The following is a 16,573-nucleotide window of genomic DNA, read 5'->3' as shown; positions in this document are numbered from 1 at the left end:
TGATTTGTTCTTGTACTGAACTATATTTTTCCTGTTTTTCAGCTACATAAAACTGGATTATGGAGAAACAGCCTGGTCAGAACGCAGTAGCATAGTGTGTGGAGATGGCTGATGTGTGGACATTATTGGTTTGTGAGGCAGGAGTAACTGGACCTGAAATTGACCAGCAGACCTAGCCCTCATGCTTACTGGTCATTCTCAAGTGATGCTTTTGATCAGACTTGCCCAAATGAGCATCGTTACCGACTTTTGTTGATTTCGGCACCTGTAGGTTGCTGGCTACCAATCAATTTAATCTCAAGTAGAATATTCCCGAGATTGGCTTTCCAAAAAACATAGATGTCTACACCTCAATTTAAGTTCTGGGGTTCTTGGTTATACAAAAACATCATGTGATGCGTAAAATCATTCTTCTATGTTTTCCTATAGCTCATCATCCTTTCCTCCTATCGATTACCCAGCAGGTAATCAATTAGCCACCAGGATTTGGAGGAGAGTTTTCTCTTGGGTTTTTTCTGCCTGTAGACCTTTTGAGGCAGCATTTGGTCACGCTCGGTTCAGCGTGAGGTTGATCTTAATGTGCCTCATCCTCCAGTAAACCCATTTCAGCCTCAGTTGATGGAGCAAGAATATTCTCCTAGGTTAGACACACATGCCTGTACCATATTTTTGTTTGTTGTTCACAGTTGGAACCCAAAACAGACAACAACCCCCAATTTCCCTTATCTGCTCCCAGCGAACTGCCGTCTCGCGCAAGAGAAATAAAAAGAAAAAAGTGCCCCCAAAGACTATGGAACCTCTCACTGTGAAACAGAAGCCCAGTGCATTGGAAGCTGAGAAGAAGGCTGCAGGGGCCCCTGAGAATTCCAGTCTCCCCGTGGCCGAGCACCCCTCCCCTGGGGAGAGCCACATTCTAGGATTCGGCATCGTGCTCGAATCACCAGCCTCCGATGTAAGTTGATGTTTTCTAGCTGCTCATGCTAATATGTAACTTTCAGACACTGTGCCATATTTATACACTTTGCCCTTCACTAGTTCTGCCCAAGAAAACCAGAGAAACTTGCAGAATACACGTGGGAAAGAGGAAAGGAGAACTCTTAATGCTCTCCTTGCCCAGAATTTTCTCTTCTGAAAATCTTAGGCCTTATTTACCTCAGCATGTTTCCATTCTCTCCAAAAGGAGAAGGGTGATGGAGTAAATATTCTGTTCACTAATTTCGTTAACATTTGTAATTTCGAAGCGGCCGTTTTCAATTTCCTCAGCATAGAGAGCTAAAAGAATGTAATTAAATCCTTTGTAGATGGACATAAATGAGCAGAACCCTACAGATAAGGTCACACCTTTCTAGAAACACAAACTAATAATAAAAAAAGAGCAGTACTCACACTAATTCTATTTTATAGATGCAAGGATGCAAGCCACACTGCTAATTAGGTTGCAGTGCCGTGCCATTGAGTCTGTGTAATGATAGGTTAACACTCTGCAAAGGTTTTTCTATTTTAATATCATAGCTCGAAGGTCGTCACAGCCCAAGATGCTGGATGGCATCTAAGACAACCGTCTGACTTACCGTTTTAGAGTCACACGGCCATAAACGAACTTAGCGACGTGTTTTGTCGGTCACAGCAAACTTGCCTTAGTGTCTGAGTACGCTGATGCTGTGAACCCCAACTTGTTGGGAGAGTTCCTAAAATAAACCAGAACGAGTGGGCTATTATTACCAGATGGCATAGGATGAGAACCCTGCTGAGAACTCCCACAGGCCTATATAGGATGCAAGTGTGGTCCTACTCTTCAACTTTAAATAAGAAATACATTGCTATTTTAAAACAGCATTCCTTTCACATTGGAGAAAGACAAGCTGCTAGCTTGGGTCTTTAATAAAGGGAGGCAACGAAAATGATCGTCTCGTGACTTTATTGGACTAGAAAATCACTTGAAGTTTTATCCCCTCCTTGATGAGAAGAATTCATGTTTGTTTTTTATCCACGAACACACATGATTGTTAAGAAGTCCTTCCAGACTAAAAACTTAGCCTTAGAAAGTCATTAATGGTGACAGCCTTCCACCCTGGACTAGCTGGTTCATTTCATCCTATCCGGTTGTTATTGTAGCTGAGGCCCTAGGTTCAAAACCGGTGTCAATCACACATTTGGAAGCAGAGGCAGATGATACCCCAGCACAAAGTACATTCAGCCTGAAGCAGCTTTCACAATACTTTTATATTTTTCTTGAATTATTTAGAGCCTTCTTTCCTGTGATAGGCATTAGTGTATCAGGAGCAATCACTGGAGTTGTGAAAATCATCTTCTAAATGAGTCAATCTCATGCTAATCACTGAACTTCCTCCTTTTTTAAATTTTTAAGCTCTAAACATACTTCAGAGATAAATTGAGAAAGATCTGATAAAGGCTATATGTACATTAGTGAAATAGAACTTTCCTTTAGCAATGTCAGAATGCCAAAAAAATAATTTGCTTTTTATTCTTGATGAGTTTTGCTAACAAGAACTATTAAATTTAATAAAGTACATTCAGAATTGTTCATGAAGACTCAGGGGCTGACTATCTTTGATAGAAGAATAACATGCTTCTTAAAAAAAAACCTCAAAACTGTATATAGATGTTATCTTTATGTTATCCAACTGCTTGGCCCTTTGAGTCATCTGTTGAATGGAAACTAACTGCCCTTAGAGAACCACACAGTGAGTCCATCACTGGAAACTGTCCTCAGAGAGTCTTGCTGGCATGGATGAGGCTGGCCCCTTAGGTGGTGGGTCCATCAGTGCTGAAGGTGTCTAAATTTAGATGCCCTTCTCGTCTTTTTATTATTCCTTAGCCATGAACCTTTTACACTTTTGTGGAAGTCCAGAGGAGAAAATAGAAAATAGATAATGATCTTATAGGAATTCTTCTATAAAACTGCTTGGAGAAAAAAGTAATAAAGCAGGATTATATGTAAGTAGACGGGCATTATGTATCTGAAGACAGGCTCTGAAAATACCCAGTGTTGAGGAGATTAGGTCCAGAATTGTAGGAGTGGGCATGTGGGCCAGTATGTCTGGAGCAGCTTATGGCTGCGCTGGTAGCACATGATCACGTGAACATGGGCTCAGCAGTGTATCAGACGGTGAAAGCCCCAGCGTGTTATCCGAGGCCCTTGGCTTTTTTATCTTGTGGGCACTAGGAAGCCACTGCAGGTTTCAAGTAGAGGAATAGTCATATATCCATGTTTAGACAGGAATCTGGAAGCGCCTTGTGGATGACTGATCAACACAGAGAAGAGACCAGAGACCAGGAGACAGATAATTCCAGGCAGCCAGGCAAGAGATGGGTAGAGTCCAGCCATGAGCAGTGAAGGGACAGAGAAGTGAGAGGCGCCCAGGAGGTACCCCCCACAGGGGACCTGGTGCCTTGGGAGAAGCAAGCCCCACATGTCTATCCTGGAAAATGAGGTTAGTCAGTACTGACTTCCTTAACTGAGACAGGGAAGGCAGGAGCAGGCCTTCATTTCTGGGTGGGAAGTAACAGGAGGTTGAGTATCTTCAAAAAGTCCAGTAGATGTTTGAAGCCCAGGAAAAATATTAGAGCTGGAAGCAATGAAAAAAAGGACACATAAAACCTGTGCCTTTATTGCTTAAAAAAAATTTTTTTTTTAATCAGAATTTTTAAAAAATCATTTATTTATTTATTTTTGGCCACACCTTGCAGAGTGTGGGATCTTAGTTCCCTGACCAGGAATGGAACCCGTGCCCCATGCAGTGGAAGTGCAGAGTCTTAACCACTGAACTGCCAGGGATGCTCCTTTATTGCTTTTTAAATGTAAAAAAAAAAAAAAGAAGAAAATTACCGTAAATTGTTTAAAGTTCACAATGTATGAAGTTACCTTTTTTATGCTGTGGCTTTTAGCATTGCCCAAATACAAATTTGTGTGTCTGGGCACAAGCAGGAACATGAGGGGCTGTGGATCACTGCAGGGGGACCACCGAGCCCCTGACACCTGACGGGCAGCCCTGCTCAGTGCGGAAAAGCAGGGCATCCTAGTCAGCACTACCCGCAGTAAAGAACTTCAAGCACGCAGGGAACCCTGCCCCAGTGCCTGGCCCAGAAAAGGTGCTCAGTAAACAGCCACGCATCGCAGCTGCATTAAGCACAATATACGAAATCACCTTATAGAACTTTGGTTCTAGGATTTGGCTTTAATTAGAACCCTCCCCTCAGTTTAATGTGATTTTCCCTCCTTCCCCCGTGGCTTCTCAAGGGCAGGGATTAAATTAAAAAATAATAATAATAGTGGTTGTAGTTGTGTTTGTGTGCTATCCTTTGCCAAGTAATTTTTCAAATTTCATCCTTACTCTTTGAGGTATTATTATTATCCTCAATTTATAGATAAGGAAGGACTTCCCCGATGGTCCAGTGGCTAAGACTCCATGCTCCCAGTCCCGGGGGCCTAAGTTCTATCCCTGGTCAGGGAACAAGATCCCACATGCCCACAACTAAGACCTGGCACAGCCAAATAAATACCTTTTTTTTTTTAATTGATAGATGAAAAGACTGTGGCATAAAGGGTTAAGTAGCCTGCTCGAGCCCATGCAGTCAGAGGTGGAGCTGGTTCTCAGACCAGGGCTGAGTGCACCCTGTCCACCAGTGCTCGACTCAGTGCCTGCACTAGCCCAGCTCTGGTGTGTGACCACCGCTCACTGTTCATGAGGTGATGGCAACACAAAGGAGAAGAGAAAGGTTAGACTATGGCTTTGTATGCTGGCTGGCTGGTTGGTTTGGGTTATTTATTTATTTGGCCACACCCTACAGTTTGCAGGATCCTAATTCCCCAACCAGAGATTGAACCCGTGCCCCCTGCAGAGGCGGCTCAGAGTCCTGACCACTGGGCTGCCAGGGAAGTCCCCGTGTATGCTGTTCGCTTGGAAGTTTCCAGGGGAGACCTTCCTGGTCGAGGGTATAGCTCTGAAATGTCCAGGATGTCTAGTCAGGATGCCCAGGCTAGAAGCCCTGCGTGTAACCCTGACAAAGGTACCCACCCTCACCTCCCTCAGTTTTCCCTGAGTAAAATGAGAGTAATAGTAGTGCTGACCTCACAGTGTGGGCCAGCTGGAAGGATTAAATGGCATTATCTATGTAAAGCGCTTAGAATAGTACCTGGTACCTTTTAAAGCACTCAGTAAATACTGGTTCCTTTTTAAACCATAGCAGTCCTAGCTAAGTACCTTTATAGGGATAAATATAACTTTGTTAAGTAAACTTACAAGTATATACACTTGAGCAAATACACATGAACTAATCGTATTTTTAAAAAGAGAGTGGCCAGAAATGGTTCCCTCTGGGGGCAAGATTACTTGACCCATTTTAAGTTAGCGCTTAAATAAAACTGAAATCTGAACTGCACAGAAACAAAAACAGAAACCCCAAACCAAATTTCAGATTTAAATACAATATTCAATTCTTTCTTTAGGAGTTCCCAACCCAGTACTCTATCAGGACTCAGAGAAGACAGGTGTAAATGTTTGACAGTTTTCCCTACCTAGTTGGATTTATTGATTTTTTTTTTTTTCAGAGTAGATACACATAGGTACTTCCTCGTTGTTGCTTCCTGTTTGGCTTATTGATTGGTCTTCATGAAACACTAAGATCAGTTCTTTTATATTTTAAATATTTTTTTAAAAACATAGAAAATGTTTCTCTGTTTTCTGTGGTTACTGTGAATATTTTCCAGTAATCCCAGATTACACAAAAGTTATCAGAAGATAAAGCTACATATCCATCAACTTAAGATAATTTTTTTAATGTATGTCATTCTTAAATAATTTAAAATGCATTGGTGCTTTCAACATACATAGCTACTGAATTCAGAATCTGTTTTCTTAATTTCTTCATAGCCCAATAAGTAAAGTAACCCACTGGGAACTGGTAAAGCTTGTCCACCAAGCATGCAATTTTTTAATTTATTCATTGACACATTGAAGTTTAAGGCAATGTATGCTTGAGAGTTAAAGTTCTAGTGCAGACTGCCTGGGTTCACAGCCCTACTTCACCACTTAGTTGGATAATCTTAACAAGTTACCTAATCTCTCTAAACCTTAGTTTTTGCATCTGCAAATTGGGGATCATGAAAGTGACTGCTTCATAGGATGATGAGAATTGAATTAGGAAACCCATGTAATGCAGGATGGACATGCTAATTATTGCACCATTGTCAAGGGCTACTGAAATGAATGAAATAGTCCTCGCCCTTCAAGGACCATATGAGGAAAACACATAAGCAGTAATCACAGTGTAATAGGATGTAAGCGGAGATGTCCTCTGCTCGGGGTGTTAAGGACAGGCTCTCCGAGGTGGCCATTTTCTCCAAAGAGCAGTTTCCATGGAGTTGTGATGGGAGAAATTAGACCACAGTGGTTGAAATCTTATGAAACATTTTGGCTCAGATAGCATGAGCATAAATCAAGCCCAAGTCCACAGAGTCACTAATTTACCACCTGAGAAAGGAAGGCACTGAAATATCTCATTCTACAGGTGCGTGGGGTCAATTTCAAACTGTACTGCCTTTCCCTTGTTTTTTTTTTTAAGTTAATTAATTAAGTTAGTTAGTTAGCCACACCTTGCAGCTTGCAGGATCATAGTTTCACGACCAGGGATTGAACCCTGGGTCGAACCCTGGGTCCTGGGCAGTGAACGAGCCAGGTGGGTCCTAACCACTGGACCGCCAGTGAGTGACCCCCTATGTTTTCTTTTCTCACTTTAAATTCTACCAACATTTTGTTGAATAAAAATCAATCAAGGATTGGCTCTTTAATGACTTCCTGGTAATTATCACCCTATTCAACATTCAGTGTACACTAGTCTAAGAGATTATGTACACTTTTTGATACAGCTCCTGCCTGAGCATTTTTTACTCATTACAGAACATCCTTTTTACACAATGGATCCACCCACTCTGCCCCATCAAAGCAGTGGTTCAGAGCTGTGCCACATCCACAGGTCACACTGTTTTGGGCTATGACAGCTGAACCAATAAAATCAGGTCTGCCTTTCAATCCAGTGGGTTCTTGAGTCTGCCCAGCTCACTGGCCATGATCTTGGCATGGCTTAATAAATAGTGACAGTAACACTTGCTAAATCTACCTGGAGCAGACCTGAGTTAGAGGGAACATTTTCAGTATTTCTCAAAAAGAGGCGGATCACATTTGCGAGCAAAACAAAATCAGTTATGAAAGGGTTTTGTGGGTGTTTTTTTTTAATTTCATAAACTTATTTTCCTAGAAGTATATCTAGTGCACTGCTAAATAAACTCTTAAATGAGAATAACAGATCATTGTATATAATAATGTTATGAACAGAAGGACTGAATTCACTGTTCTTGTAAGTTTTGTTATACATTTTCAGTTCAAAAGCAGGTAGTCTTACTTGAAAGACTCCTTAAATTTTCATCCATAGTTTTCTTTATAGGTTTCAATCTTAAGCCAGTCTGAAACTTGACTAGGTAGCAACTCAAGTTTACAAACTATTGTGTATAATTTATTGAGACTGAAAATCTGGGACTAATGCCCAAGATGAATATTCCTGTACTTCTGTTTACTTTAACCTGATGACTATATGTCACTTTTTACATGTCTTCCTATAATTGGCAGCCAACAATGCCTTACATAAAATAGCCAATATCAGAAATATTGCCTGTGTGATTAATTTGTATGATCTCAAAATTGTTTTATGTATTTTTCTTTAGATTATACAGGGGAGTCATATACTCAGAGAAACTTAGGGGGAAAATGTTTTTTCTTTTTCGGCCACACTTTGCGTCATATGGGATCTTAGTTCCCCAACCAGGGATCGACCCCGGGCCCCTGCAGTGGAAACGCAGACTCTCAACTACTGGACTACCTGGAAAGTCCCTGGGGAAATCTGTTAATTTACCAGGTGTTATGGGATCCCTCAACCAAACTAGATCTTGACCCCACCTACTTCTAATCAAAGGGGAACCACAGTTGAAATGCAACCGTGAAGAGAAATAAGATAGTTAGTCTACAGGCCTGGGGCCAGGAACATTTTTAAGCATCGTCATGACTACATGCAGTTTTTGCCTCCCAAACTTCACTGGGTATAAGAAACAACACCATTGGATAGGAAAACTCAACATTTGATACATTACTGTGCTAAGTGTCTGAGGTACTGAAAATAGGCAGGCCATCCATGGGAATCCAAATTTATAGTGGGCATTCAGACTCCCGACTCTTAAAAAGATGACTCCAAGAGCTGTAAATCCTGTCCCATACTTTGAATGTCATCATTTAAAAATCATATTACTTCAGTAATCAATAGAATCTGTAAATCAGTGTATTAACTGTCTGTCCTCGCTAGAATATCAGACAGTAATTCTGTCAAAGGAAGTCTAGCTTTTAAAATGATATTCATTTGGAATAGTGGTGGTTTCTATCACAGCCATCATCAGTAAGCAGAGGGATCTCACTTAGACTAGACAGTAAACAAAAAGAAGAGATTCAAGCATACAGAGTTTTAACCTGTTTTTAAATGTAAGTACAAAGCTGTGGATCACTACCAGGGCCACTGTGATTATATTTATAAAATGCAGGCGATAAAAAGGTTTCATTCTAAAACAGTGAGATTAATCAACCATCAAATTCTTCGTGCCTTAGGAAGTAAGGCTCCCCACCCCTTTTCTTTCTTTTTAAGGAGTTGGTTTGTAGTTTTGTGACACCGTAGTGCTCACTGACAACCAGCTAAGAAATCTGCTTGAAAGAAAAGACTTGAGGAGCAGGGAGGGCCAGAGACCAGTCACCTTGGCCTCTGCTGCTGCCCCTGGCCGTTGCCTCCACTAATAAAACTGAGTCCTTTGTAAAGGAGGCATAACTGGGAGAGTTCGTGTTCCTTGATCTGGAGGGAAGTCTTCAAAATAACAACAAACGTCTGGCAGTAGAAAGTAGAGCACAAAGTATTGACAGTTTGTGCATCGGGATAGCATCTCAGAAATCAGAACACGGCTCTGATTCATAGGGAGTCTCAGCTCCACAGAAACCTCCAGATGCTTTAGTTTTAGGAGGCAGAACAGATGCCCCAAACAGCAACTGCATCTCTCCGAAATCCTAAAACCTCCAAGGTCCTAATAAAATGCTATCCTGTCCCCTCTACCCAAGTCCCTTCTCCCCTCACCAGCCAACTCTGCCTAATGGTCCTTACCCCTCTTGCAGCATTGGTCATTCTCCACTCTGTATGATCGGGGTTTATGTACGTTTCACCTAGTGAGCCCGACCTTAAACTCCTTCCGCATGGAGGATGCCAAGTAAATACTGATTGAGTCAGGGCCGTGTTCTCTTGGCAGCTTGCTCCCCCAGCCAGCTCGGGCCCTGCTAGGAGAAAGCTGGTGGGCTGGACTGGGGCACAGCCGACTTCCACAGCCACTTCCTTTATGTGGGGATAAAAGACCTCGAAATCAATACTAGTCATTTTGAATGAATTCTTCCATAGTGTTTTGTTCATCCTGAGAAAAATCTATCAGGCGCTAGCCGGGTGTTTGGCACTCTGAATGCGAAAGACAGTACACATTCTGATGAGAAACAAACTCCCAACTAAACAAATGCATCATGGAAAGTGCCAGAAATGTAGTTCATAGAAAACACTGCGCCTGTGAAGAAAGGAGTGGCCAGTCCTGCCTGGTGGGCTAGTCTAGGTCAGTCTCTCAAACCAGGTTCAAGTCCTACACGATGAATCCAAGGGGAGGTACTAGGAGTCTCAGAGGTCAGGTGGCTGCTCCAAACCCCTGCTTGGTGCTCATCAGAGCCCAGCAGACATACATGAATGAGAGACCATGGCTCATCTTTCCCTTTTCTCTCTCGTGAATTTAAGAGCTTCTGTACCAGCCCCCTAAAGCCCCGGATCTTCAAATAGCTGTGAGTTGCTATTTCTATAAAGTAGACAGGGACTCTTTAAATGGTTTTCAAATGATATAGGAGCATTCAGCCAAAATCTGGTCAGTTCATTTAGCATAAAAGGTCTAAATTAGGCAACCATGGGATGTGCAAAATAAAATTGTGACTATGGATACAACTTTATTTTAGATTTAGAATTCCTTCAACCCTAACATTTCTACATTGAGTCATTCAACAAGTGTGCCTTGAGTTGCCTGAGTGTACAGCTTCTGTCCCAGGAATTGGGGGCCCAGACCCTGGCTCCCATCAGCTTCCTCTGCAGACCATCACCAGCATCGAGGGGCAAAAAGTCAGGGACCCACCCGGCAGCACTGTTTTTAGAGTGATATTCACTGCGCATTCAGAGACCAAAAGCCAAGTGGGAGAGCAAAGCAGAGAAGTGAGATGATTTTCTGGACAGTCCAGTTGAGAATTCCACTTTGGAGAGGAGCAGGGCCCTAGATGGTCCCTACACAGTCTGAGTCATTTAAGCCTTTCCCCAAGCCTAGGTGGCAACCAGTGGTAAAGAATCTGCCTGCCAATGCAGGAGGTGTAGGAGACTAGAGTTTGATCCCTGGGTCAGAAAGATCCCCTGGAGTGGGAAATGGGAACCCACTCTAGTATTCTTGCTTAGAAAAATCCATGGATAGGTACAGTCCATGGGGTCACAAAGGGTTGGACACGACTCAGTGACTGACCACGTGCCCTGAACCTTTGCTCTGACCACAGGGCATAGTGCACATAGCTATGCATTTTGAGAAGCAATAGGACAAACAATAATTCCTATTCTCCAGGAGAAAAACAAGACCCAGATCCTCACATATCTCATATGATTTAGAAAATCTAAAACGGCATCAGGTTAGCCAAGTTTGCAATAAGATATCTAAGAATTAGCTTTTATGGTATATCTTAAGTGAGATTTCCTGCTGACTTTTTTCAAAGGAAATTTTACCAACTGCATTTCTTCACCCTAAAGTTACTATTTTAAAGTCATCATGTTCTAATCAGTAGTAAATGACTTAGTAGTTTATGTAATGACTAATTAACTTTTATCCATTTAACAAGAATTTATTTAGTGTCTACTGTGTTCCAGGCCCTGGAGACGTAAAGCCTGAGTTCTAGGCATCAGGAAGGGCCACAATTTAATCAATAATTATAATAAATACAGTCAGATAAATATGAACATCCTTGATAGTCCAGTGGCTAAGACTCCACACTCCCAATGCAGGGGGCCCAGGTTCGATCACTGGTGAGGGAACTAGATCCCACATGCCACATCTAAAAAAATGATTGTGAATACTGCAGTGAAGATTGAAGATCCTGAGTGCCACAGCTAAGACCTGGCGCAGCCAAATAAATGAATGAATAAATAAATTTTTTTCCCCCAAGCCTCCTTGGGAAAGAAGGAGGTAAGAAAAGCTTTGAAAAGGAAATGGTATGAGCGGGTTGAAAGATGAAAAGATGGGTTGTAAACATCCGTGGCATATACACAGACAATGTATTATCAGTGTCTGAGCTTATATGGTAGAGTTCAGGTTGAAAGGCCCCTTATCAGTCCTCCGACCCAGTATCCCCCAGCCAGGAAATCCCCAGCAGGGAAGCACTGGTAGAGTACACTGGTCTCCCAATGGTGCTTTGGAATAGAGCTTCAGATTTCCCTCCCCAAAGAAGGGGTCAGGGCACCTGCTCAGGATTTATATTTATTTTATACATTAGTTGACATAAGTTTTCCTTGACGGGGGGAATAACAGTTCCACAGCTAAAAACCACTGGCCTGGTACAAAGAGCATGAGGCCTTTGGGGTAGCCCCATGTCCATAGGCAAATGAGATCAAGTTATTTAATGCAGGAGAAAGTGATCTGTAAACTGTAATGCAATTGAATACCTCTAAATTATTTTTTTAAGTTATTTTTGTTATGATCTCTTTAGGCCTGAGTTCCTTCCTTTACAAAATGAAGACGTTTCACCCAGAAGTCTCAAGTCCCCTGGGTAGCTCTAGACTTAAATGCTTTGGAAATTGTCCAGCTTTCTCTTAACTCTTTCTGAGGATGAGAATTCTTTTTCAGTATACTCCTTTGCACTGTTTTTGACAAGACTTAATACTGGAATTAGAGCATCTTGTTGGTGAATTACAGCTAGTCACTGGGTTTGTAAATCGCAAACACTGGCACACAAAGCTGAGGCTGTGTGGTTTTCACGATATATGGCCATTGCAAGAGCTGGTGATGTTTTTTTGTTGCACATATGCCCAACGTTGGTAACTTCAAATCTTGCTTTTAATGACATTTTTATGTTCTTTTGGTAGCCAGAAGTGCAACTTGCTGAAGGCTTCGATGTGTTTATGCCTAAATCTCAGCTGGACTCTATATTGTCAAACTACACTCGCTCAGGAAGCCTTCTGTTTAGAAAACTGGTGTGTGCATTTTTTGATGACAAGACTTTGGCTAACTCCTTACCCAATGGGAAGAGGAAAAGAGGACTCAATGACAACCGGAAAGGACTAGACCAAAATATTGTGGGTGCAATAAAAGGTTGGTCTGCCTCATCTCATTTTAACGGGGTCTTTGTTAAGCTTTGCCTTCATTCCATAAAGATGCAGCTGAAACTGTAGTCAGTGAACTAGAGATGAACTTAACTTGCCGTTGGGACATCTGCCCACCGGCATGGCTTTTGGGTATGAGCTCCTTAACCCTCCGCCCCAGTACCACTAGAACTTGTTGTTTCAAGGTGATGTTAACCTGTTAAAATCAGAATTTAAAAGCCAGTCTGATCTGCAGAACCAAAATGAAGTCATTCCTTAATTAACTTTGAAAATGAAAGTACGTTTTCCTCTCAGTCATTTCACACTAAGAACTTCTTCGACATAGAATTTCTGCTTAGATTTTTAGTTATCAGAAGGAATACAGCTGTGATGCTCTTTTGAAAGAAGGTAAAACAGTTCTCTCCAAAGTTGAGAAGTTGCTTTACCAGGTCACTGCTTCTAAAGACACCCTAAGTGGAAGTGAACCCACTGTGAAGCCAGACCCTACTCTGCTCCCTGGGGTTTTGTGACGTGAGTTGGGCCAGTTACATGTAGACAAGATCCTGTGTCTCCCCATTCACACCTGTGAAGCTGTGTCTGAATCTCACTGCATTAGTATAGCCAGGTGCATGCATACGTGGATCTTCATTTAATTCCAGTTCCACATCCTGGATGTATTTTTTAATTTAATTTTTCCTATTCCTTAATTTTAACATGTCTTTATTTAGGATTCTGATAAATGTAATTTTAGGTAATGGAAGTATTTCAGTGTGACTTTCAGGAAGAATGTCAGTGAGTTGGCAAATATAAAACACAGCCACCATGAACATGAAATTTGGGGTCAAGCCTTAGTCCCTCTAGCATCACTGACTGGAATGTTCCTTCCTGGCTGTGGACTGGGACTGGCACCCAGAAAGCACCCCCAGCCCTCTATCTCTTGGTCCCTGCAAAATGAGTCAATGAACCTAATAGCACTTAGAGTATACTTGGAAACCCACGACTGACTTTTGAAAATAATACAATTTTTAAATGGAGCTAGCAAGTACCAGGCAGCCTTTGTTCATGGCCAGAAGCACATGAGCCTTCATTAGCAGAAAATTTCTTATTCTCCAACAGAGTTTTTTCACTTAAAGTGACAGTTGAGTTGTAGTAAATAAGCTACAGAGATATCACAATCGGTGCCACTTCTAAAAAGAATGATTCAGCCTGAAGCAACACTGAAAACAAGATTACAGAATTTGAAAAATAGTCAGTGATGTAACTAGGGCTTGCTGAAGTGAAAAAGGGTCCCATTTGGATTTAATATGGCTGGGGCTTGTGGAAACATGAAGGTCAAGGCTGATGATGCTTTTCATGCTGAAGCTCTTAAACATGCTGCAGTGTAGCCAAGAATTGTTTTAATTTTCTTTTTTTTTCCAGGGCAGTATATTAACAGTATGAAAGTGTTTGGAAATTAGGGAATCATAAAAGACCACGTTTCATTTTCATGACAGTAGAAGAGTTACTCTAATCACAGATGATAATGAAATATATCGTTACATATATCAAACCGATACGGGTTTTCTTCTACCATTTTCCATTTAGACTGGACATGATACCATAGCCTGAGAAAGTATATTACAATCAGAAGTAAAAAACACGCCTTAATCTTCTTCACATCTCTCCTCTTTAGCTAGAAATAAAAATGTCAATGAGCCCTCTTCAAACCCTAGTTCATCGTAGAGCAGATTATTCAAACCAAAGAACTTTAATTTTCCATACTCTTTTTTTGTTGAATTAAACCTGGCATTAAAAATTCTTTTAGGACAACAGACAAACACGATAACTTTAAGACAGACGGAAATCCACCCATCAGGCACCAACAGCCTAAGTCAACAGATACCACACATTCACTTGTTTGCTTCCAGTGTTGATTCATAGAAACATTTTTATTTTGATTTCTTTTCCTTCTTACAAAAATAACACATGCTTGTTAAAAAAAAAGAAATCCAAACCATTAAATGACACAGAAAGCTGAAAGGCTTCCATCATCCCGCTCTTCAGAGTATCTGTGTGCATTCCTGTAATCTTCGTTCAAACTATGAATGAGGTGTCGACTTTGTCTCTCTAACGAGAACATTCTGTTCATACTAATCAGCCAGCATTTTTACCTGATTTTTCTGACAATTTCTTACAAGCACCTTGAGGACAAGCTTTGTCATCCTGTTTTTTTTTTTTATTACCTGTTGCACCTCACTGAGAGCTCTACCCCCAGTCGGGTTTCCATAAATACATGCGGGGTGAATGGACCTAAGTTTTTGTTTCTCATGCTGACTTTGCCTTAATCTATTGACATAGTGGGCCTAGTACTAAGCATCCATCCTCAGGGCTTCTCACACCTAATTTGGAACAGCTGACATCAGTTGTTGTGATAAATTGTTACTTGTTAATAAAGTGCCAATGAAACCAAAAATATGGAAACAAAAATTGAATGTAAATTTGAATACACTTCTCTTAATGCCCTAATTTTCTTCTTTTCATATCATACTTTGACTCACTAAAAATTTATTGACGTACATACTATATAAAGTGATTTTTGGAAGTAGTTGTTAACTGAAGTTCTTTTTTTGTTTTGTCTTGTTTTGGTTATCACTGTGCTGTGTGACTTGCAGCGTCTTAGTTCCCTGACCAGGGATTAAACCCTGATCCCCAGCACTGTAAGCGAAGCCCTAAGCACTGGACCACCAAGGGATTCCCACAGTTCTTTAAAAAAAAAAAGAGAGAGAGAGAAAAGAACAAAATAACATGCATACATGAAAGAGACCCAAGAAATCTAAGCAACTCTTAATTTAAGGTCTTACAGAATAATTATACCCAGTTTTTCTTGCTATCATTAGAGCGAAAACGAAATTTATTTCCCCAACCAAGTCTTTTGAATCTCAGTAATCTGGCAAAGTAATAAAATGGTTTCTTTCTTTATAATTATGGCAAGACTACTCATGTACCCCCTGCTGTCTACTACATACTTTGAAAAGATTTTGCAAATATTAAGTGTTCTGTCTTCCTTCCTCTGTCCTTTATGGGACAGTTCACCAATACTATATTAATTTGCTAAGTTTTACAACTTAGGGATATACAAAGACCAGTCAATTTTATAAAACCTTCAAAGTGAAAACAATAGTGGGGCTGGATTTTGTTTCGAAGTGATAAGGTTGGTTAAGAATGGGAACAAAGACGAAGGAAAACCTGTAAAATGCTTATAGATAGGAGCAGAAATGTGCTGAAAAAACAGTTTATTGTACGATTGTTAACATAGCTCTTTGTAGTGATAATTAATATTCCCCATAGTATATAGTACCTGGAAAATAAAATATAAACCTCTTTATAGAGATCATGCTTTCAACGTAGTCTCATCTGTCTTATGGTAGCTAACACTTATTGGTAATTCATTAAAAATTCATTTATAGGTTATGACCCGAGGTGTTGATGATGGAAGGATCCTTAATTAGAAACATCCACCTGAGCACTTTGAATTTAACTCTGGGAAGAAGCAACTTAGGATCTTATTAAGTGGAGTCTTGGGTTTTGATGCTGAGGAGAGTTTAAATTAAATCCTAGATTTAATTTGGAAATGATCTTACAGCCAGGATGCAGCATTGAGGTCAGGATCTAGGCAGGCCTTCCTCCCTTCATGCTTTACCTGCCAGAGACCACCTAGTTCTCAATGTCTTAGGCCAGGAGACCATGCAGGGTGACCTAGTGAGAGTTTTGTTAGATATTGACATAATCATTCCTGTCTGAAGCCTCTTCAGAAAGTATTGTTGCAGTAAAGCTGTTTTTAGAGCCTGGGTTATGGTTTTTAATTCAGCTTCAGAGTAATTAGTTGAGAGAGTTTTATTATTGAGTTGGCCCAGAAGTTCATTAGGGTTTTCCATGGTCTTAAGTAAAAACCTGAACGAACTTTTGGGCCAACCCGGTACTATCCAACAAACAAGATTCTTGAATCCTCTTGCATTCAAAGCAAATTATGTCTGCTTGTCAATTGCAAGAACCACTCTACTGCCCTTCGCTCACTCCATGCAGTACACGACGCAGCACAGACTTTGATGCTGCTCTTGGGGGCATCTAGGCTGCT

At 40.9% G+C, this 16,573-nt stretch overlaps 1 protein-coding gene across 4 annotated transcripts in view; it reads left to right on the top strand.

Annotated features, from left to right (window-relative positions):
- The window catches only part of BEND7 (BEN domain containing 7), an 85,763-nt gene that overhangs the window by 36,491 nt on the left and 32,699 nt on the right, over positions 1-16,573 (top strand). For all 4 annotated transcript variants that reach the window (XM_052650907.1, XM_052650908.1, XM_052650906.1 and 1 more), the window contains 2 exons: positions 687-952; positions 12,244-12,469. In XM_052650907.1, the coding sequence (XP_052506867.1) occupies positions 687-952; positions 12,244-12,469 (492 nt within the window). The remainder of the gene's footprint in view (positions 1-686; positions 953-12,243; positions 12,470-16,573) is intronic.

Source organism: Budorcas taxicolor, chromosome 13 (assembly GCF_023091745.1).
Source record: "Budorcas taxicolor isolate Tak-1 chromosome 13, Takin1.1, whole genome shotgun sequence".
NCBI classification, from domain to species: domain Eukaryota; kingdom Metazoa; phylum Chordata; class Mammalia; order Artiodactyla; family Bovidae; genus Budorcas; species Budorcas taxicolor.
The sequence above is the reverse complement of the archived record's forward strand: the minus strand, read 5'-3'. Positions and strand labels throughout refer to the sequence as shown.